Source organism: Coffea arabica, chromosome 10c (assembly GCF_036785885.1).
Source record: "Coffea arabica cultivar ET-39 chromosome 10c, Coffea Arabica ET-39 HiFi, whole genome shotgun sequence".
NCBI classification, from domain to species: domain Eukaryota; kingdom Viridiplantae; phylum Streptophyta; class Magnoliopsida; order Gentianales; family Rubiaceae; genus Coffea; species Coffea arabica.
In genome coordinates, this window is record NC_092329.1 from 17,045,183 (window position 1) to 17,069,007 (window position 23,825).

At 34.9% G+C, this 23,825-nt stretch overlaps 1 protein-coding gene, 1 long non-coding RNA gene and 1 pseudogene across 6 annotated transcripts; all 3 read left to right on the forward strand.

The window, feature by feature from the left end:
* The first annotated feature begins 197 nt into the window (after positions 1-197).
* Positions 198-5,564, forward strand: LOC113714890 (protein ALP1-like). Of its 5 annotated transcripts, none has more exons than XM_072069206.1 (5): positions 198-457; positions 1,222-1,278; positions 1,971-2,123; positions 2,226-2,411; positions 4,206-5,564. In XM_072069206.1, exons 4-5 carry the CDS (start codon positions 2,285-2,287, stop codon positions 5,246-5,248), a joined length of 1,170 nt encoding a protein of 389 aa, XP_071925307.1. In that variant the 5' UTR covers positions 198-457; positions 1,222-1,278; positions 1,971-2,123; positions 2,226-2,284; the 3' UTR covers positions 5,249-5,564. The 5 variants fall into 5 exon arrangements, with proteins under 5 accessions (XP_071925307.1, XP_071925308.1, XP_071925305.1 ...); XM_072069207.1 differs by having other exon boundaries at positions 1,971-2,074; XM_072069204.1 differs by having other exon boundaries at positions 201-457; positions 1,971-2,131.
* Positions 5,565-5,693: 129 nt separating this feature from the next.
* LOC113713980 (protein ALP1-like) lies at positions 5,694-10,431 on the forward strand (annotated as a pseudogene).
* Positions 10,432-15,513: 5,082 nt separating this feature from the next.
* Positions 15,514-19,592, forward strand: LOC113713294 (uncharacterized). Its single transcript, XR_003453502.2, has 3 exons — positions 15,514-15,749; positions 17,912-17,992; positions 19,239-19,592. It is a non-coding gene; the product is annotated as an uncharacterized lncRNA (long non-coding RNA).
* Positions 19,593-23,825: the final 4,233 nt, after the last annotated feature.

Here is a 23,825-nt window from a genome sequence, read left to right on the forward strand (position 1 = left end):
CTTGTAGTACAGTGTCCTACTCATGGTACGCCGTTGCGGGTCACAGTCGCATTGTAGCAGTTGTTTCACATCCATCGCGGCATATCCGTTGGATATCGGGTGATACACACATTATAGCACATAAAGATTTCCAAAAAAATCTAAAAAAATTACTAAAAATAGGAAATACCATAAAAGGCACAGTTTGAACAAATATCCGAGTCGACTCTGAGTGGATTCAGATATTTTGGCCTATTCTATGCACCACGGATTCGAATCGGCCAATATCAGTCGAGTTAGAGTGACTCGCCACGGATATGGAATTATCTACCATTCGGGGATCGGTATATTACTGGTCCCCTCCGTTCCAGTTATGACTCGGCCGAGTTGTATCGGACTCGACCAAGATGGTTAACCATGGTCCTACTTGCAAGGAGGGTGATTCCCTGAATAATTTAGAATTCCCTTGCTTGAAGAGGTAGTTCGATTAATTTTAAGACCCCAAACTTTCTCGTATTTTAGTTTTCTTGTTTAAAACTGAGACCCCTTTTTATGGATTGGTTTGAATTATTTGAAAATTCTTTTTTAGTTTGAGACCTCTCTCTGTCTTCCCTCTTTTCTTGTTTAAACTTTGAGAACCCTTATTATGGATTGGCATGCTTTTTTGGAAGTTGTTTTGTATTCTAAGCTGAGGTTACGAATTGTTTCTGGCTTGCATGTAGTTTAGATTAATAAAGCTGTTGGCTAATTCATATTTTGGTGTTCCTTAGTTGTTAGAACATAAAATCTTTGCCCTTTCGCCAGATTATCCAAATTTGCATTTCCTCTTATCTGGAGATGCTTTTTCAAGAAGGGTTCAGCATGTTATATTTTATTTCTAGATTCACAAACTTTTGCAGTAATAAATTGCTCTAATAAGAAAATGGTTTGTTAATCAGTTGGTTAAATTATTGTTTATGAAATATTTCTTGTGAACATTGCAGGTCGAGTTCTATTTTGATATCCACGTCGTTCTTTAGTTGATAATTCTGTCTTTATCATTCTGCATTAGGGCACTTGCATTGTGGTGTTTTTATGTTCCTTTTGCCCTCTAGGCTGTTAATTTTGTTCTGTCTGTAGAAAATTTTCCCTATGTTACATGTCATCTGTATTTGATATTTTTTTTTACTCCTCCCTGGCAAGAGATTTCTATTAAGGCTCTTGGAAACAGATTCTTTAATTTACTTTCCTGGGTATCTCCAGGATGTGCAGCTTGTGAAGGCTATGGTGAAATTTGATTAGAAGGCAGAAAATGCAGGGGTAAGTAGGATACGTCTGTTTAAGAACATTAGCTCAAATCTAATGAGGCCTTGTTATTTTTTTGGAATCAATCAACAAATCCTCTTTCTTGATTTTCAAGAAAAAGGTTGTTAAAGAGTAGCTGTTTTGTTACTAAAATTATGCTATACATTCAGTAGTAAAATATCAACTGCAGTCTACTCTGTGGAACTTTATTTGATATGGATCACTTTGAAGTACCACTAATATTTGAAAATTACATCTCGCAAACCTATGTAGCCAATTTGCAATTTGTCATTCAATCTTTCCTCCTTTTTTTGTGGCCGCCCGGGGGGGGCGGGGGGGGAGGGGTAGGTAAACAGTGTTTCCTCCTATATGCACAGCAATTATTCGTTTCTCAATCCCATGTATTCTCTACATCCATCCAAATGGCACTTTTTGATGCAATCAGATCTGCAAAGAAGTTTGAATTCATTTTCCCTTCTTTTACATTCATCTACCCAAAATGCAGAGATTGAGCCTGTGCCATAATTCTTCGAATTTGTTGCTGTTGAAGCTTATACATGTAGCCAATTTAGGACTTAACTATTATACCTATGTTTTACCTCTGTCAATGCGTAAACATCTTTTAGATAGCTAAAATAATTGCCTTCTCCTGCTAACAGAGTTTTAAAAGAATTAGTTCTCCCCTAATAAATTATACGTTTTTGAAGGACCAAAGCCAGAACAGTGAACACGTGGTAGTCAAAGTGAACACGTGGTAGTCAGAACCAGCCAGAATATTGACATACAGCAGTTATTCTTCTCTATAACATACGTATGCATCCATCCCACTTTAATCAACACAGCTCGGCATGTCTTGTTTGGTATCTCCGTAGGTTCCCTGTTGTATATTTTTGTTATGCAATAAATGGGCTTCTGTTTTCTTTTTTCGGTTGGGTTTAATTAATTTGCTTCCATTGTTGCAGTTGTGGCTTTCAAGGCTAGTGGGATTTTTCGATTTTATTGAATTGTTCTTTTTGTGCTCATGGATCCTATAAGAGGCCAGAAGAAGAGGAAAGTAGACAAGAAAATGGAACCAAGCAATATTGCTTCTGAGTCTTCAGAGATGGCCTCTGCTGATTGGTTTGATGCTTTAGCCAAGAAGATTGCGAGTATGTTCAATTTAACTTGTGTTATCAGTTCCAATATATTAACTCTTTTATGGTTCATTGGTTTTTATTATTATTATTTTTTATCTATGTGAGCCATTTTGGTTTTGTTAGTTTTCGTGGTCACTTGTGATATACTGCAGTTGTAATCAGCGCAAAATTGGATTGTGACATCTTGGATTAATTGGAATGATGGTAATTTGATTGACTTATGCTTTATCTAACCATGGCAATTATGTCTTATTTTTCCTAGAATGCATTGTTAATCGGTTCAGGAGACATCCCCAATTTGGTTGTCTGTATGAAGTTTGAGTCATCCCCATATTTCATTTTACTAATTATGATGGATCCAGTGAGAAAAAGCATAAAGATAGTTTTGTTTGATCAGCTACTAAAGAAGATGGACTGGTAAGTGTTAGTATCTAATTAAGACTGATTGCTTTTGAAAGGTAAGTCCCTTTTAGCAGAACAAGAATTGTTTGCACAAGCATCGTGATAAGCATTGAGCCTGACATAAATGGGCTGTGGTTCTTTTTTCCCATCTCTCTCCAATTGGCATATTTGCTATTATTTGGTTCTCCAACTAATTTGTTCTCCCTTTCCTAACGATGCATATGCTTGTAGTTTTTGGAGCAATAGCAGTATTTGAAAAGTTCAGATAAGAAACAATCATATCTATAAAGAATCAAAAAGAGGAGAATTGAACTTAGGTGTACTGTTTCTGTTCTTTCTTATTCTTCTTCTTAGATCTCCCATGTGGGAATTACCGTGAACATAATTGTAGACGTATACCCAAGTATAGATTTAAGAAAAGGGGGGCAATGGTGACATCTGAGGTTATTTTTTTAACTTGAGTTGCCATTATTTTTTTATCCATACTAAATCTTATTGGTCTGCCTCTGCGTTGTCCTGCCTATCTTTAATGCATGATGCCATAATACACTGCTCTAGGCTTTCTTTAAATAAAATGTTAATACATCTAGCTTGCTTAAACAATAAACCGGCACGTTTCTTTTTATTTTCTGATCATTCATCAGTTGTCGCTGTCCAACATGTCAAAGGGATGCCCCCTACACACATGTGAAGCTGATAGCTCTAGAAGTTAACAACCAATGGCACAATAATGGCTTTCAAAAGTATAAAAACCTGTCTTTGTCCTGGCTAATGTATCCAGAAAGAAATGCCATCTCCAATATTCAGTTTTTCCTATGTTAAGTAGGTATAAATTTTGCTAACATGCTAGAACAGAAGTTCAATGCTAGCAATTGTTAAAGACATCAGAGTGGAATGGCCAATTAGAAGAGTTCAAGGCCACAAACAATTGCAATATATTATTACTAGTTACTTTCTGAACAGACAGATTGCATGTATGAAATGAACATGCACCACTTTATTTTTCTTCTTGCCTTCAAAGTGGGGACTGCGATAGGGTGGGAGTTCGAGTTCTAAATTTCTTCTTTCCTTTGTACATTCTGCAATGACATATTTCAGGAACATGTATGATCAAGCATATTCAATGTCTCATTCCTCCCCCAAATGCATGTTTCTCCATATCCTGACTTGTAATGTTGATCCTTCTGTCCAAGGAGAGATAATAGTATGTGCCCCTCATGCGGTTTAAGTGCACTGTCTTTGTATATCACTCCTACAAATTCAGCATCAACAAAAGTTTTGTGACATCCCAAAAGGAAAATTATGAACTTTTAAATCATGGATGGTTGAAGTTTTTCTATCATGTCTGATATATGCTTTTTTGTTTTCTGTCGTTTATTTTTCTTTTAAACACCTGGTATGCAGGTAATCTAAATTCAACTCCGTCAAAGGGCTTGGATAGCTTTGAATCTATGTTCAACATGTCTAGAAGAACTTTTGAATATGTATGTTTGCTTGCAAGGGAGCACATGATGGTGAAGACATGTACTTTTAGGAATGGTAAGCCAATGTCACTATATGATCGAGTTGCTTTAGCCTTGAGAAGGCTTAGTTCTGGTAGTTCACTTATTACAATTGGTAATTCATTTGGGACACATCATTCTACGGTATCTCAAGTGACTTGGAGGTTTGTGGAGGCCATTGAGAAGAAGGGAATTCAGCATATCAGATGGCCTTCCACAGAGAATGAGCTAATGGAGATAAAGTCCAAATTTGAACAGATTCGAGGTCTTCCAAATTGTTGTGGAGCAATTGACACCACTCATATCGTACTGCTGTTATCAACATCTGAGCCGAGAACTGATGTATGGCTGGATTCAAAGGAGAATCACAGTATGCCTCTGCAGGCAATAGTTGGTCCCAACATGAAGTTCCTAGATGTATTCAGTGGATTGCCTGGAATGTTTAGTGAAAGTTCACTGATACGGTTTTCATCCTTCTATAAAAAATGTCAGAATGGACAGAGGTTTGGGAAGAAAGTAAGACTATCCAAAGAAGCTGAATTGCAGGAATATGTAATTGGTGATTCAGCATATCCATTGCTGCCTTGGCTTCTAACTCCTTATCAGGGAAAAGAACTTTCACAAACAAAAGATGATTTTAATAAACATCTCTTTGCAACTCATATTGTGGCACAGAGAGCATTAGCAAGGTTGAAGGACGTCTGGAAGATCGTAAATGGAGTTATGTGGAGACCTGACAAGAACAAGCTTCCAAGTTTTATACTTGTATGTTGCATTCTCCATAATATTATCATTGACATGGAAGATGAGTTACTTGATGAATTGCCACTATCCCACCACCACGATCCAGGATATGGACAGGTGGTCTGCAATTCAGCTGATGAGACTGCCTCAGTTCTGAGGGATAAGCTTGCTCTATACCTGTCTGAGAAAGGGCACCCTTGAATATGTCATACCTTTGATGATTTAAAAGAGGAGTCTATAGGTGGAAGGCCATTTACTGTGAAGTTGGAAATGCAAACCTGAAATTGGTGTCCTTATGCTATATAACAAGAGTTTGCTTGGTGCTATTCATCTCTTTTCGACTGCTTGTTTTGGGGTATTTCAGTAATTTTGTATAGGTGGTTTAGTAATTTTTAGCTTTGAGTGCTAGTGGTAAGAACAAGGAGTGTTGGAATTATTCCTTTGTGCTTAATTTTGTTTCAATGTGTCTGTTGCACATCAGATGATTATAATGATGGGCAGATATGCTTGGATGGAATTACTTGGATGTGTCTCAGTGAGCCTTTTAAACAATTTCGGTTATTAAAGTCTCCAGCTTTTTGTAATTTAGAATTACTTATTGAATGTCTATTAGGTTTGTCTTGCCACCATTATTTCATGGGTCTGAATGCGTGATCTTTCTTTTTCCTCCCTTATAGTTGCTATGGTTACTTCACCTTATGGTTCCTCCTTTAGATCCTGGCCTTTTGCTACATTAGCTATATCAATCCTTCACCTTTACTCTTTAGGCTGGTATGGCTTTTTTCCAGGTATGACATTTTTTTTTGGTCGATTCGTGGGTAAGAGTGGTTTGATTTTTTTCTAAGACCTTTAATGCGAATTAGGCCTCTAATTACTTGAATAGCCATTACAATCATAATAGTTATTTGTTTGAAAGTCTTGCTCTTCTTACCTTCTGCATAGTATAGCTTTGTTTTTCTTTCTCACTGTCCTGTTAGTTTTCCTGGTTATCTCGTAGGATGCTATTTCGTGTTCTAAGTAGTTATGTTTAATTTCTTTTTCTCTCTGTTGTTCGCTTCTTTTATGTTTTTTAAAAATTTCACAATTCCCCAATCAAAAATTTTGAATTAGAAACTTTCCATTGTGAATTCCATTTTCTTGTCTGGTTAATTCTTTCTTTTTGTTCTTTGTTTTTTTTTTTTTTGAATTTTTGTGTTCCCCAATTTTTTCATTTTTTTTTTTGGTGCAAGCAAGTTTAGGTTCAGTTTATAACTTCTTTAGCTGAGAATATACCAATTAAGGTATGCATATCATTAGTGTTGATGGCTTTCTTAAACTCATTGGATTGCAATTACCTGATAGTTGTTTAGGTATGCTAATTAGTGTTGCATATCAGTACTTTAGATTGAGTACATTTTTTGAATTCCTAGTTAATTATGTCTGTTGGTTAATTAATGCTTTATATTAATTTTCTCTGAAGCTATTGCAATTGTCTTTGAGTATTGCATTTTGTCTGAAATAGCAAACTTTAAAGGTAAAAGTTCAAAACTTTAAATATTTGTCTCCCTCCCCCTTTGCATTTCTGAAGTACAAGTGCATAAAAGTTTGATCTTTTAAAGAAAACTTCCACTGTTCTGGCTTTACTTAGTTTGTTAGGCATTGGAGGCCCTGAACATCTCTCTTGAACGGTTCCCTCCAGAGGTGTATATTTTTTTCGTTCCTCAGTTGTGCTTTTCGACGAGTTTTTGTAGAACACTTTTGGAATTTTGATTTTCTTGATCTGATATTTGACTGGTCGTACAAGTCCAATCATACATTTCAGGTAATTTAAATTCATTCCCATCAAAGGGCCTGGATAGCTTTGAATCTATTTTTGACGTCTAAAAGAACTTTTGAATATGTACGTGCGAAGGAGCAGATGACGGTGCAAGACACATCATGCCTTTAGCAATGGCAAACCAATGTCACTATATGATCAAGTTGCTTTAGCCTTGAGAAGGCTTAGGTCTGGTAGTTCACTTATTACAACTGGTGATTCATCTGGGACACATCATTCTATGGTGCCTCAAGTGACTTGGACGTTTGTGGAGGCCATTGAAGGGATGGGGATTCAGCATATCAAATGGCCTTCGACAGAAAATGAGCTGATGGAGATGAAGTCAATGTTTTAACAGATTCAAGGCCTTCCAAATTGTTGTTGAGCAATTGACACCACCAATATTGTAATGCTGTTATCCACATCGGAGCCAAGAACTGATGTGTTGCTTGATTCGAAGGAGAATCACAGGATGCCTTTGCAGGCAATAGTTGGTCCCAACATGAAGTTCCTGGATGTATTCAGTAGATTGCCTGGAAAGTTTAGTTAAAGTTCACTGCTACAGTATTCAACCTTCTATAACAAATGTACAAATGGAGAGAGGTCAGGGAAGAAAGCAAGACCATCCCAAGAAGCTGAATTACGGGAATATATAATTGGTGATTCAGCATATCCCTTGCTGCCTTGGCTTCTGACTCCTTATCAGGGAAAAGAACTTTCACAAACGAAAGTTGATTTCAATAAGTGTCTCTTTGCAACTCATACTGTGGCACAGAGAGCATTAGCAAGGTTGAAGGACGTCTGGAAGATCATAAATGGAGTTATGTGGAGACCTGACAAGCACAAGCTTCCAAGGTTCATACTTGTTTGTTGCATTCTCCATAATATTATCATTGACATGGAAGATGAGGTACTTGATGATATGCCATTATCCCACCACCATGATCCAGGATATGGACAGGTGGTCTGTGATTCAGCTGATGAGACTGCCTCAGTTCTGAGGGATAAGCTCGCTCTATACCTGTCAGAGAGAAGGTATCCTTGAATATATCATGCTTTTGGTGATTGAAAGAGGAGTTTGTTGGTAGAAGGCCATTTAATGTGAAGTTGGAAATGCAAACCTGAAATTAGTATCCTTATGCTATATAACAAGAGTTTGCTTGGTACTATTTATCTCTTTTCGACTGCTTGTTTTGGGGTATTTTGGTAATTTTAGATAGGTGGCTTAGTATTTTTTTTAAGCTTTGAGTACTGGTGGTAAGAGCAAGGAGTGTTGGAAGTATGCTTTTGCCCTTAATTTCATTTCAATGCAGCTGTTGCACACCAGATGATGATAATGATGGGCAGATGCTTGGATGGAATTACTTTAATGTCTCTCTGTGATCCTTTTAAAGCATTTCAGTTATTAAAGTTTCCGGCTTTTTGCAATCTGGAATTACTTATTGAATGTCTATTAGGTTTGTGTTGCCACCATTACTTTCATGGGTCCGAATGCGTGATCTTTCTGCTTCCTCCCTTATGGTTGCAAAGGTTACTTCACCTAAAGGCTCCTCTAGATTCTGGCCTTTTGCTACATCAACTTTAAAGGCCTTCTTCTTTGCTCTTTAGGCTGGTAAGGCTTTTTTCCAGGTATGACTTAGTTTTTTGTTTGGTCGATTCATGGGTAAGAGTGGCTTAATTTTTTTTAAGACTGTCAATGTGATTTAGGCCACTACATAGTCGAATAGCCATTACAATCATAATAGCTATTTGTTCGAAATTCTTGTTCCTCTTTCCTTCTGCATAGTATAGCTTTTGTTCTTCTTTCTCAGTGTCCTGCTGTCTCTCATAGGATTCTAGTTTGTTTTCTAAGTTATGTTTAATTTCTTTTTTCTCTGTTGTTTGTTTCTTTTGTGTGTTTTTTTTTTAAAAAATTTCAGAATCCCCCAATCAAGAATTTCGATTTGAGAAACTTTCCAATGTGAATTCCATCTTCTTGTCTGGTCATCAATAATTATCAGAATTTTCAGTTCCATATAATTAAGGATATGCTGGTTAATTCTAATTTTTTTTCTTATGTTTTTGTAATTGTTGTGTTTTGCAATTTTTCGCTCCACTTTTCTTTTTGCAAGCAGGCGTAGGTTTCAGTTTATAACTTCTTTAGCTGAGAATATGCCAATGAAGGTATGCATATCCTTATTGTTGATGGCTTTCTTAAATTCATTGGATTGCAATTACCTGATAGTTGTTCAGGCATGCTAACTAGTGTTGCATATCAGTATTTTAGAATTTTTTCGAATTCCCAATTCAATAGTACATTTTAGTAACGGGCACATCTAATAGTTGCCTCTTAACTATTCATGCTATTGTTGATAGGTGAACTGAAAATTTTAATTTGCATCCACATTATGTCCTCTTCTTGGTTGCAATGCTACAGGCAGTTCTATTGATGACCAATTCATCATTGAAAACCTTCCTCTAACACAAGGCCTGCTGTGTGTCAGTGTTTTTCCGACATGCATACTGCATGTTGGTTTTTCCATATCAGTATGCTAAATGTTATTCAGGCATGAATTCTGCTGTGCTCATAAAAGAAGCTTGTGAACATCTTTTCTAGATGTATTAGACTTCCAATGAATTTCATGCAGCTTTTAATAGAAAAAGGACTTGACAATGAAGCGGATGTTTTCAATTTAATGGACACCTTGTGGAGTTGTATATTGACGTGAAGCCTGACGATTTAGTAGAAGTTGGCATGCGTGAACTCGACCAGGAAGAGACTCTCCTTTGTTGACAAGGAAAGATGCTTACCCTCCATCGTATGGTTGGTAATCAAAAGTTGTACATGCATATAGTTATATTTGATTGTATGCACCTTGATCTTCTTGCTGAAGTTCCTTCTGTCTCTCTCCTTTCTTCAACAGTGAGGTTGCGCATATCTTCCAGACTTGATATCTATGATGCCATGGGAGTGGATTTTCCAGCTCCACTAATAAACCGTTGTCTCTCATTACTAATTGCTTCCAAAAATGAAGATGATCAGTAGATGCCAGTAGCATCAATAATATCATGTGAAATTACTAATTGGCAAATTTCTTGCATCCCATGAATTTGGCAGGCGAATCTTCAAGATGGTGCTTATAAATTTCTCTAATAGGAAAGATGTTCATCTTGGAAGACTTCCTGAAGCTCAGTATCGTGTTTATAAACTCGCGGAATGGCATCTGGACAGAAAATTCCACCATTATCTCCTTGGGAATTCTTGATCTTAAGGTGGTGTTGGGTGCCGCAACCTCCCAAAATTCCTGGATTTCTGCTGCTAATGAGATTCCCCGGGTTGAGGAATGCTATGTGCCGTTGAATTGCTGAAGTCTATGGAAATAAATTATCATTTTTTAATATCAAATGTGGACTCAAATATTACATGAGATTGCTATTGCTGTTAGGGGTTATGGCTTGGTAAGTGGTGTCAGTCTCAGGTGGTTCGTCTTTAACTACTGAATTCTTATTGTATTTGTTTATTTCGTGTCTCATAATATGTATCCACCGTTATTAGTTTTTCAATGCTACCTGGCAAGGAAGTACATCTAAAGAGGATTTGGTTTTTCAACTGATTACCTTTATCATTAGTTTGTCCCATTTTTTCTTTTTGGTTTTGCAAGGACAAATTGAGTTGAGAGGGTAGAAGATTTCTTGAACTGGCTTTTGTTGATTTGGTACTTTGCAAATTGGATAAAATATATGCCTTCAAAATTGAAGTACGACTCTGAAATATGAATTCAGAGCTTTAGAATTCGACTATTCTTCTGAAATAGCTTTGCGGGCACGGCTATTAAACCCAAAACAAAAATCCATATAGTTGAAAAACGAATCTACTTTGTCAAACTTAATTGTCAGTTTGTTCGGTAATGATGGTAAGAGCTCAATGTGTCAATAATGTGTTTGGCAATAACCACGGGAAAACAGGTAAAAGAAAATTTACTTAGAAATCAAACATTTAACAATCTCACAGGAAATTTTGGCATGTGTATATTTGTAACTCTTCGAAGACAAGATCATTTACCTTTTTTTTTTTTTTTTGTCAAAGTTTTACTTTTAATCTGATTTTGTAGTTTCTTCAAATCTATCGCTCTTTAACTAGTTGATCTCAGCCGCTTGGGATGTAGAATAATGCTAGAAATGGTATACTTTATTTATGAGGCATTTAAGAAGAGTTTTATCTCTTATGTGCATTGACATCCTTTCAAATTCCAACCTCGAAACCCCCCTCCTCCCTCCTCAAGGGTGGAATAGTTTCTTCCACCATTAGTTTGTTCATAACATCAATAACGTGATACACACTGTATTTTGAATGGTTAAATAAGATAAGTTTATATATGGTTTAAGTCGTCATCAAAGTTGAATATTAAGTTTCTATCACTCATATAACATCAACTAATCTACATTGTTGTTTGACTTTATATATATATATATATATATAACATCAACTAATCAATAAAAATATGTAATTTTCACAAATCATTGCCAAAATTTCCACCTCAACTGGCATGTCAAATATGGAGAACGGATAGGAGTCATCTAAGGTAGGAAGGTACTCATGTTCCTGCCTACCGTGGGAGCGCGCGACGCAAACAAAGACATTGACGGCACATCATGGAAGCATTCTCAGTCAGAAGGCAGGCCCACGTCTAAATTCCCACGGCAAAGAAGAAATGATAAATGAATTTCATAAAAACCTTTCTATTGTTGAAGTAAATGAAAAAAAAATTCAGATTATAATTTTTATATTAGTCCTTATAATGCTAAAGGTTGATTATGTTGAAAAGTAAAAAATAAAAGTGAAATGAATAGTTATTTTGACAATTTGTATTTAGGTAGTTAAACTAAAAATGCATAAATACATGGATAAAAATTGATGGATTAAAAATAGGATTAATCTTTCGGTGTGTAAGCTGTCAGCATTGGATAAATGACAACTATACAAATTCAAATTTAAAATTGAATTTTTGCACACATGTCATTATTCCAATGGTGATAGTATATACACTGTCAGTATATATAATATTTACTCTTATAAATAAGGGTTATTATTACTTCACCCCCTACTATCAAATTTCCCTTTAATATTATCTTTTAGTCACTTTACCCTCAAGACTAACAGTCAAACTTAACGGAATTTATTAATTAAAGTGAAAAGACATGTTTAACCCTTAAAATTATTATCACTTTACCCCCATAAAACATAACCTCATTATCAATTTACCCCCTAGAGTTATTTTTTAGACAATTTATTCTACCATTAAATCAATTTAGCAATTTGAAAAACTTTAGAAGAAAATACCCTCTCTTTGCATAATAAAAATAATAAAAAATTTAGAGTGACTCTTCTCCTTTTTAGTATCAAGAAAAAAAATCAAAGTATTAATTTCTTTCTTCTTGGCAATCTTATTAATATTGAAAAAAAAAAAAGAAAGATGGAGAGGGGGAGGGGGAGGGGGAGAGGGAGAGAGAGAGCTCAATTCTTTTTTTAAAAATTACAAATAATAAAGAATTAAATACTTTTATTATTTTAACATTATTTCACTTTTTTGTTTATCACCAAATTTCAATTTTAATCCCAACAACCTCAAAGTAATACGATAATGTTAGATTTTTCTTTATTTTCTTTAAATCTAATTTTTTTGTCTCCTTCTTTCCTATCTCTTTTTCTTTTCTTAATATTAATAAGTGTGAAAAAAAGAAATTTGAGAAAACCCTCTTATTTTTATGTTTTTCGATCTCTTAAAGTGAAAAAAAGGAAGAATAAACATTCCAACTTTTTTATTTTTAATTATATATAAAAAAGGGTAAATATATTTAAAATTTTTTGACCATACTAGTTAGATTAATGAAGAGGTAAAATGCCTAAAAAATAATATTAGGAGCTAAAGTGATTGTATCACTATAATCCAAACAAATAAAGTGATAAAAATAATATAGTAATGCTATAAAATAAAAGGGTATTTTTGTCCAAAATTTCTTAACATGTTGAGTTGAATTACTTATGGGGGTAAAGTGACTAAAAGATAACGTCAAGGGATAAACTGATAGTAGTGATATAGTTTAAGGGAGTAAAGTGATAATAACTCAAAAAATAAATTTCTTGATCGAAATATCTAGGAATTGTATATTTGGAACTAATGTTTCGCATAGTAGGGAAAATTACAAACTTTGATGCGAGGCTGCTATGCTAGTGCCACAAATTAAATTAATCTCTCTACTTTTACTAGGAAATTCAATCGTAGGCCCCATCCTCCTTCCACTCGCACCGTGGGTTCGTCAGTACGCGTTCCCACCATATAATCATCCCAATGATGGAAATGGTCTATTTTTCCCTCCATATATGTCATTGTTAGACAAAATCCATCTAACAACCATAAATGCTGATTGTAGTTGACGGCATTTGATCTTGAAATACATATATGGCATCGGAATTGAGGTTTAAATAGTATATCTCAATCCCATAATAGTGTGTGTGTGTGTATATATATATACACACACTTTCCCATTGTCAGTTTTATTTGTAAGCTTAGTCAAAAGAAAAGGAGAGAACATGGAATTACTTTCCTGTGGGACTTTTATTAGCCACTCCTCTAGTAGCTATGGTAACACTTAATGTCATTACTGATAAATCTGCCCTTGTGGCTTTAAAACACCACAAAGTTTTTGATCCTCACTTAATATATATATATATGAGTAAATATATATCTATGAGTAATTTTTATATACACTGTCGGTGTATACACTATTATGGTTGGATGGATGACACATGAACAAATTTTAAATTTCAAATTCAAATTTTGCACGTGTGTCATATATCTAATGGTGATAATGTATATACTGACAATATATATAAGATTAATCCTATGTCGGTTCTATTTGTAAGTTTAGTCAAAAGAAGTGGAGAGGACATACAATTACTTTCGTGTGGGACTTTTATTAGCCACTCCTCTAGTAGCTATGGTAACAGCCAATATCATTACTGATATATCTGCCCTTGTGGCTTTAAGAGACCATATAGTTTCTGATCCTCACTTAATATTGGCCAAAAATTGGTCCATTTCTTCCTCTGTTTGTGGTTAGATTGGTGTTACTTGTGCCTCTAATCGTCAGAGAGTAGTGGCCTTAAATATTTCTAACATGGGTTTTGCAGATACGATTCCTGCAAGGCTTGGAAACCTCTCATTTCGTATTTCTCTTGACATGAGCAACAACAGTTTTCATGGTTATTTGCCAAAAGAGATGTCTCATTTGCGTCAACTAAGTTTTATGGCTTTAAGCAAAAATATTCACTCGGGAGAAATTCCACCATCGTGGGTATCTTGGATAGACTTAGATACCTGTTTTTGAGAAATAATTCTTTTGTTTGCGATCTTCCTGCTAACATATGCGACAATTTTCCTAATCTAAAAGAGCTTGATCTGTCTCGAAATCTATTAATTGGCCAAATACTATCAGCTTTATCAAATTGCTCAAGACTCGAGTCATTAGATTTGTCATACAACCAGTTTAGTGGTTACATACCAAAACAAGTAGGGAACTTGAAAAATGCTTGAGGAGCTATATATCGGCTATAACAATTTAAAAGGTTACTTTCTTGGTTTTTTATTCTTTATTTTGTTTCATTTTTGCATTTGGTCATTGCACAATTATCTTTCTTGTGCTACAATCTCTTGATTTTTGGCCCTTTAAACGTTTATTTCAAGTTAAAGAAATTTAGGTGAACAGGTAATCCCCTGAAATGAAATTCTGCATCTACCTTTTTAAAAGAGTTGGGTAATCATCACAATTTAATCAGGATCTTGTCCATAAAAAGTAGCAATATGGTTCTAGACCACCCACAATCTTGAAAACCTCCACATTGGAATTTATTGATTTAGTAGAAAAACAATTATCTGGTACTTTTCCTACTGATATATGCCACAGTATTCCAAATCTAAAAGAGCTTTATCCATTTTGAAATCAGCTGATTGGTCAATTAGTAGCAGGATTGACAAAATGCTCAGGACTTGAGGTATTGTGTTTGTCATTCAACCAATTCAATGAATACATACCAAAAGAAGTTGTGTGAGGACTGGCAAAAATTTGCTTATTTAATCTCCTATTTCTAGCTTATTTAATTATTTATTTGGTCTTTTATTCCGAATATTATTTTCTAAGCTCTTGAGACCTAATTACATGGAAATATAGTTTCATTATATTTTTAAAATGACTTGTTTAAAAAATTAATTTTCGGAAGCTCGTTTTGTAAAAATAGTGAACACGTCTTTGGAATCTTGATCGATTGAGAGTACAATAGGTTTGAAATATTGGAGACATGTACAATGGACCTAAATTAGGCATTTTAATGTTTAAATACTCAAGTGATAGTTATTAGTACTATCGTTATAAGAATTTCTCGGAAGTTTCGCGTTATCGCGCTTAAATTGGAGATACGCGTTTTCACACGCGCGATTTCAATTGAGGAACTTTAGACCCTTATTTGAGGACAATTAAGAGTGAATAATATTTATATGAATATAAATGCATTAGAAGTTTAGTACACTAGTGAAACAAACGCAAGAGGAATTGAGCCGAATCGCGCCAAACGCACCCTAATGTGAGTTGACTAATGGGTGATTTGTGGCCACAAGTTATTGTCTTCTCTTGGAAGCTTAGAAATCTGACTACACTCTCTCTCTTGCTCCCTCATTTGGCCGGCTAACAAAGGAGAAAAACAACTCAAATTCCATCCAAATTTCTTCACCAAATCTTCTCCATTTCACTTCAAATTTCAACCACTCTTAGCTAATTACTTGGAGATTACATCAAGCTAAGAAAGAGGGCTGCTATCCACGGTTTTCTTGACCATCTAAGGGGCCGAAATTCTGTCCTAGTTCATCAAGAGAGGTAATGGACGATCAACTCCTTGAATCTTAGTTTACGGAAGCTCTATTACACGTATAAACTCTTGCATGCATGTGGGTGGTCTTGTTTATGGTGGATTTGTGTGTGTGGGCTCTATGAACTCCCACTCTTGGGTTGTTGCTGATTTGATGTTGGATGATGAAATTAATGGTGGTTTAGTGCTTATATTAGTAGATTAATGTTGTATTGTTGGTAGAAAATCAAAGGAGGTGCTTGGAGCAAAAGTGACCGTTTTACCCCTGCCTTGTCCGACCGTTTTCGTGCCAGATTTTGAGATTCTAATGAATTGATTATGTTGTTTATCTATTATTGTAAGTGTGTACAAAATTTCATTGAAAAATAACATGATTTGGTTGGTCAAATGAGTTGATTTCCAAAGTTAGCAAAACTGGAAAATGAATCCCGTATTGCCCAGGCAGTCATTTTGTAACGGCCATAACTCTTTGTTCCGATGTCGAAATCAAGTGCCGTTTGCGGCATTGGAAACTAGACATTCCTAGCTTTCCATCGGTACCAATTTCACATTCTGGTTCCACTTGAGTGAGCCACACCATTCGATTGAATATCACTGTCCTGTTTCATTGCTCTCCAGGAGACAGGACAGAAATTGCTTCTTGATGCTCAAAAACGAGCTATTTGTGAATGGAATTTGAAAATGGTTTCTTCTGAGAAAATTCAGCTTTAGAAGATAGATTTCCAACGCCATCAACCACGCCCAATTCCAAGTTGAATGGAGTGAGTTGTGGCCAAAGTTTGAAACTGCTACAGTGATAGAATTTTCCACTTGGGCAGATTTGTAACTAACAATGATTTGGGACTTGTTGTTTTGGAAACTTTGATGTCCGACATCTACCAAACTTTAAATTAGATGTTCCTTGGACTTTGTTTCACAAATAAACCAGATTTGGGTTGGTTGCTTTGGACAAAATGTTTAAAAAGGAAAGAAGAGCTAGAAGACAGTTTTACCTTGGGAAATTTCCTGAACTTTGATGGTTTAGTTAACTACCTTCCCGTGTGAATTTTCAAATGAAATTTGATAGAAGAGTAATCCTCATATGGAGGTTTAATTGTACAAAATTTGGTAATATTCTAAGACCATTTTGATATGCAAATGATGTCACAAAATTCGCTCATCGAATCTAGAAAACTTTTCGTTTTCTCTTAGCCAAATGGTCAAATCTGATTTGGAGAGTTTTATTTCTAGAATTTGGATGTCAATGGTCTTTAAATTTCTCAGTGGATGTTTATGAACTCTTGGTTTCAATAATGGAGAGATTTGAAACTGATTTCATGGTACAAAAAGTTTGTAAACGAAAGAAAAGTGAGAAGGTAGTTTAGCCTTGAAACTCTTCATAAACTTTGGTTGTTTTAATGACTACCTTACCGTGAGAGTTTTTGTACGAAACTTAGTAGAAATGTTTTTCACACATGGAAGATTTAGTGTACCAAGTTTGATGTATTTCTAATGCCAACTTGATGACCAAATGATATTTCAAATCTAGTTTTAAACCTGGAAAATAGCCCAACAGTCTTAACTTTTTCAGCAACTTGGAGGTACTATATCTTGGTGCTCGAAACTCCGTTTCTCGTTCCGCTTGTTTTGTTATACTCTTGGATTGCAACACTAATTGATTTCCAAATTTCAAAGGTTAGTTCAAAACAAGTGAATTTTGCCGAATTTCTAAAGTTGGCCAAAAACCAACTTAAATCTGTCTTGGTAATTCAAGTTACCAACTTTGAGCCAAAATTTTAGTGCCTTTCACTTACATTCGTGGAAAAGTGTCTTCTAAGAACTTTTAGTACTTTGAAAGAGGATTCCAACAGTACCAAGTTTTCCAATTTTGGACTTGTGGAGAGTGAAATATGATTTTTTCAAATATTGCTTGTTAAATCTGGAATTTTCTAACTTAAAGGAAACTAAGGGTTTCAAACCCTCCATTTTCCTTCAATATCATTTGATCGTTTTACATTTCATTTCAAAGATGGAAATCAGATTTGTCTTGTATTTTAAAATCCACTTTTGAACCTCGAGTTACACGAACTCTTAGACTCGTCTCTGCGTTAATTTCTTAGATTGTACTAGTGTACAATTTTCCTCGATAATTAGAATGATTTTGAGTGGTAGTTGATTATTGTTTGCTCAGGCACTCGAGGGAATCTCCCAGAGGAACTCGGAGCGGACACCTAAGACGCTTGTTTAAGAACTACTCGCTTGTTTTGACTAGGTGAGTGTTCCATATAGGAATACGTAATTGGAATAAGTCTATGACATGCTTAACCCCTGGTCATTAGGTGTTAAGTGCTATATGTTAAGTATTTACCACACTCGTGCATATTTGAATAGTGTATACTTGAATTACTCGACATGAAACACCTGAAGTATGTATATTTGAACTATTCGATATGAAACCCTTGAAGAGCATATTTACATGACTACTTGAACTATTCGATATGAAATGCTTAAAGAGCATAATTATGTGATTACTTGAAATACTAGATATGAAATGTTTGTAGAGCATATTTACATGATGTGTTTAAATGATTAATTATGCTATGGAAGCATAAGTCGGTTGGAGTAAATCTCCTCGACTCTTACGTGGTGAAAGTGAAAAACGGCCAATGGCGGCCTATTGAAATGACATATGTCTACCAATTAACCGTAATTACTACCGTTAACCGTTTACCGTTTACCGTTAACCGTGTTTACTTACCGTTTTCTAATCTATTTGGTTACTTGCTTACTTGGTTATCTGCTTACGTGATCACCAACTTACTTGGTTACTTGACCACCTGATTACTTGATTATCATGAATCACATGTTATATGAAGCTGTCCATCATTATTAGGCGAGTGTGTACTTTACCTCACTCGACCTACTCAAATGATGAATTTTACCTTTTGTCGAATTACTTGGTTACCTGTGCATGTTGTAAGCTCTAAGCTGAACTTGGGCCCTGCCCTTGGTTACTGACCTACTCGAGCCAGGACTGGGCTCGGTCGGGTAGGTTGGAACCCTGGGCCACCGTTTCGGTATACTCGAGTATTACCACTGGAGGGATAAGGCGATGGCCAGACCGTACCGTGGGGATCAGAAGTCATAAGGTGCAGATGACCGACAGAGTTCCACTGGAACACCGTATCCTACCGTATATGTTTACCTTGTATCATGATAATTGTTTCATGCTAAAATGTCAACATGAAATCCTGAACTATGCCTGTGATATGCTCCATACCTGTTACCTGACCAATGTACTTATATCATGATACCTGTCTCATGATAAATGTCTCATACCATGATAAATGTCTCAAATTACTCGTACAATGATTATCACCTCATGATAACACGCCATTGTGTAACATTGAACCATGCATATGATATGCCCAACTTACTTGATTTATTTGAACTGTTAGAGTGTATTGGAACCTCACTGGGCTGTGTAGCTCATCCCACGTTGTGGTTTTCTTTTACAGGGTTCGAGACCAAGGGTGCTCGTGAGTAGTACTAGATTGTTTTCTTTTGAAAACTTTAAGTTATATTATAACGGATGGCTATTGTACCCTTTTCCGTTGGGTTGTATTTAAGCTTGGAAGCTGCATAATTGTAAGTGTGAGATATTTGGAGTACTTTAATTATGTATTGAAGTTACTTAAAGTATTTCGAGCTTTTGAATGATGGATTGTAGTGAGTCCTGGCAAGAGCTGGGCAGGCGTCCCGCGGATACCCTTTGGTTCGCCTTAGGGAGAAGTGGGGGCGTTACAAGTTGGGCATTTGAAAATGCTATATCTTGGCAATAACATTCGGAAGGTTACTTTTTTGGTTTGTTATTCTTTGGTTTAGTTGCATAGTTTGACATTTGTTTTCAAAAATTGCCCTGCTAAGTTTTGGCGTTACTAGCAATTTACCCCACAATCTGCGAACTTTATTGCACTTTGTCCCTTTGTAAAGTTTTATAGGTAGTTTACTTCCTCTTCATATTTCCCATCAAAATTACTCTTACTTTTAATTACTTCTATTTTTCTTTTTGCCTCCCCTTTTTTTCCTTTAATTATTTTCTCTCTTTTAGTTTTCCAACTAGTTTTCTTCCTTTTCCCCGCTCTCTCTTGCCACTTGTAATCAAATACATAACGATTAATAATTGACTAATCACAAATTTATTTTTGTAGTTGTGCCAGAGTAATTTAGCTTTTCCATTGAAAATGATTATAACACAAGAAACAAACTAACTATAACCTATGTTATAAATAGGAGATTTTAACTATTAATAGTAACAACAAATAATAAAAAATTTATGACAAAAATAAAAGAATGGACTAAAGAATAAAAAAACTGCTAATATTCCATAAAATAATAAGATATAATTTGCTGGTATGATAAAGCACATTTAACGAGAAATCATATTTATTTAGGCACATGTGGATCAATAAGAGGTTGATTAATCAATTTTCAACAGTAAGAAATTGCTTAGTAATGGCAAGAGAGAAATGGAAAAATACAAGAAAAATAAGAAAAAGAAGAGAGAAAAGAAATAAAATCCAAAAGAAGAGTAAAAAGAAAAACAAAAATAAGTAGAATAACAAAGGTAATATTTTTCTGAAACATGAAAGAGATGATAAGTTGCTTAATAATATATTATTTTTCTTTTGGAGGGGTGAGGGGATAGCAAGGTGCAACGACGGTCATAGTTTATCAAAATAAACTATAACTAATTCAACTTCTAAGGGAGGTTTATTGTAATATAAGGGTATTATTATCTTTTTAATTGAACCACTAGCAAGGGACTAAAAGTAAATCAAAATTAATGCTAAGGTAAACCATAGCTGATAGCCAGTGGCCAAAATCCCTTTTTTTTTTGGGTCAATCTTAACTTGGAGGGGCAAACAGACATGAAATGAACTTCAAGTGGCCAAAAATCCTTTTTTTTTAAAAAAAAAATTGTCAATCTTAGATATAAAATTTTTAACTGGTGGAAGTATATTACATGTCGATGTTACCAAGCAATAATTGGCATATGTTAACGTTCACACGACCAGCTTCCTAAACTTGGAAGTTTGCATCTAGAGATAAACAATTTGGATGGCCAAATACCAAAAAACTTTTTCAAAAAATTCCCCGCTTTAAATTCTTTACCTAGGGATCAATAAATTCAATGGACAAATACCAAGGGGATTGGAAATTTAACTATGCTTAAGAAGATATATCGTGATCTTAGCTAATTTGATAGGTATGCTAATTTTCAATGAGCTGTAGACCTGAATGTGGTGTAACTTTTGGAGTATATTAAAATAAGATTGGTTTTCTTCATGAATTGACAGGTCCGATTTCAAATGAGATTGTCAACTTGTTCAAATTGGAGAACCTTTGCTTAGGATGGAATAGCTTAAAGGTTCGATACCAGTTGGGATCTTCAACATCTCAACTCTGAGAATATTCAACCTTTTTTACAATAATTTATATGGCGTTCTTCCATCAAATATTCAGTGGAGCAATACTTGCCTCTATTTCAAACTGTTCGAAACTAGCTGCACTATCTCTTGGTCATAACAAATTCGGTGGTCAAATCCCCAATTCCATAATATCTCTTGGTCATAACAAATTCAGTGGTCAAATCTCCAATTCCATTGGAAATTTGAGATGCCTCGCAGTTATAGATCTATCTGCTAACAATTTGACAAGTGAATCTTCATCTTTAGAATTGGGTCTCTTCACTTCCCCCACAGGTTGCATATTTTTAAGATGTATTTTGATGAAAGACAATCTGTTAAATGGGTTTCCCGAAATCCATTAGGAATCTTTTTATTTCTGTTCAATTGTTAGATGTACGGAACTGTGCGCTCAAAGGGAACATTCCAGACAGTATTGGAAACTTGAGCAATTTAGTAATTTTAGGTCTAGGTGACAATAGTTGGACTGGTTCAATTCCAACTACGATTGCGGTATGCAAAAGCTTTGGTATTTGGATCTTATCAATATTTCCGCCACTGGTTCGCTCGCTCATGATCTCTGTGGTCTGCAGAGTTTGGATTATTTATACCTAAGTCAAAATCAGATTAGCGGTTCAATTTCAGGATATTTCAATAATCTAACATCTTTGAAATATCTTCACATAGCTTTCAATGAGCTTGTGGACTCTTAAAGATCTCTAGGAAATCAACTTGTCATCAAGTTTCTTGAGAGGACCTTTGGCTCCAGAGATGGGAGAATTAAAGGATTTGGAATCGTTAGACCTGTCAAACAATCAATTTTCGGGTAAAATCTTGAGTTCCATTTGGAGGTTAGAGAGTTTGGACCACCTTTCTTTAGCAAATAACAGTTTACAAGAATCAATTTCGGACAACCTTTGAATTTGGACCTGGAAAATTAGCCCATTACAGGGTAATCTCTCTAGTTGGATCCCCAAAGTCTCAAATACTTAAATGTTCGCTTTTAAGGAATGAAATGGTGACTCATGTATTCTTGTTTTGTAGTAAATTAAGGCCTATATTGGTTTCAATATCCACTGTACCAAACTATTCCAAACAATAAAATCAAGGACTATAAAAAGGTACATATGCATATATTTATTGTGCCAGAACTATTCTATTTTTTTTTTTTAAAAAAATTCAATTAGGAAGTGAAACTTTTCCCTAACTAACAAAAGATATTAAGAAACTAAATGTTTAAAGTTACTATGTTAGCCCATGGGAAAACAATTAGAATAGTCCCGTTCGTTTAAAGTGATGGTAATCTTTTTTTTTTTGGTAAATTCAAAAAAATGTCGCCTCTTGGAAGGCACATTTTCTTTTACTGGTGAAAATTTTGTAATTTTATTTTTAAAATATGGTACACTTTTTCTTTGTCAATACAATCACTCTCACTTCATAATTGGAAAACTACAAGAATAAAGCTTTTGGTATCATAATTGAAGACTAAAGGGGTATTGTTATTTTCTTGTTGCTTTGGTGAAAATAATAGTTGAAAGTAAGGGAATATATAGTGGGAGACATGTCTTAATTTTGATTAAAAAAAAAAAAAAAAGGAAAAGCGCCTGATAAAACAAGGTTACAGATATTTGTAACAAATGGTTGATACCAATTCACTTGTTCTTTCCACTTGACGTTCGTGGCTTGGAATATGGAGAACAAGACCGATTAAAACAACGGATTAAATGTCTATCTATTAATTTAAGTATGCGTGAAACAAAAAGTTGAAAAATAGTAAGTGAGCCATCAATATTTGTTTTTGGTCCTTTTAACATATTTTGTTCAGGACTTTTGCGTCTTTCTGAAAGGCTTGGAGGTGGCAAATGTGAAGTACATATATACAACATTAATATCTGCTGAGGATTATATAGTACAAAAGTAAAGTACACATACTCAATACCAATGTAGTTGACAATTTTATATTTACAATACTGAAGGAATACGGCCGTAATTAACAAGTTACTTCTAAATGCATGAATCACCCCACAAGACTAATGCAATAATCTAGCCTAACTAGGTGGTCCTAATAATTTCCTGATGATAGAAATGGAAAATTGGGCATCATGTAATTGAAGCACTCTTATGTTGGTGACTCTTGCTTGAGTAACCTCTCGGGAGTTTACAAGGACAATCTTCATCCGTACACATATAATATACGCATTTTTTTTCTTTTAAGAGGTGAGTTGATCTACATAATATTATTGGTTATACAACTTTGTTAAAGTTATCTATGGTTTAGCATTTTTTAGAGCATCTTTTGGATGCACTTTGATTTTAGTTGAACTACAGGTGTTTCTTTTGTATGAATTTTTTTTTTATGTCATTCGCAAGTAAAACTACATATCACTCTGACCAACATGTTATTTTTCAATGAATCACCATTGAACAATTGATAAGACACAATATTTTGCTAGTTAGTAGGTTTGATATGATTAAGCGATTACATGACGACTGAAATTTTCAACTTGTAATTTTGCTGTCATCACTTTTTTTATTATGGAAATAGAAAGTAGACAAATAGAGAAGCCAATAAAGTGTTTCTAATGCTATAATCATCAATTCATTCCTTTGACTTATTTTTCAACCTTCCTGTTTTTA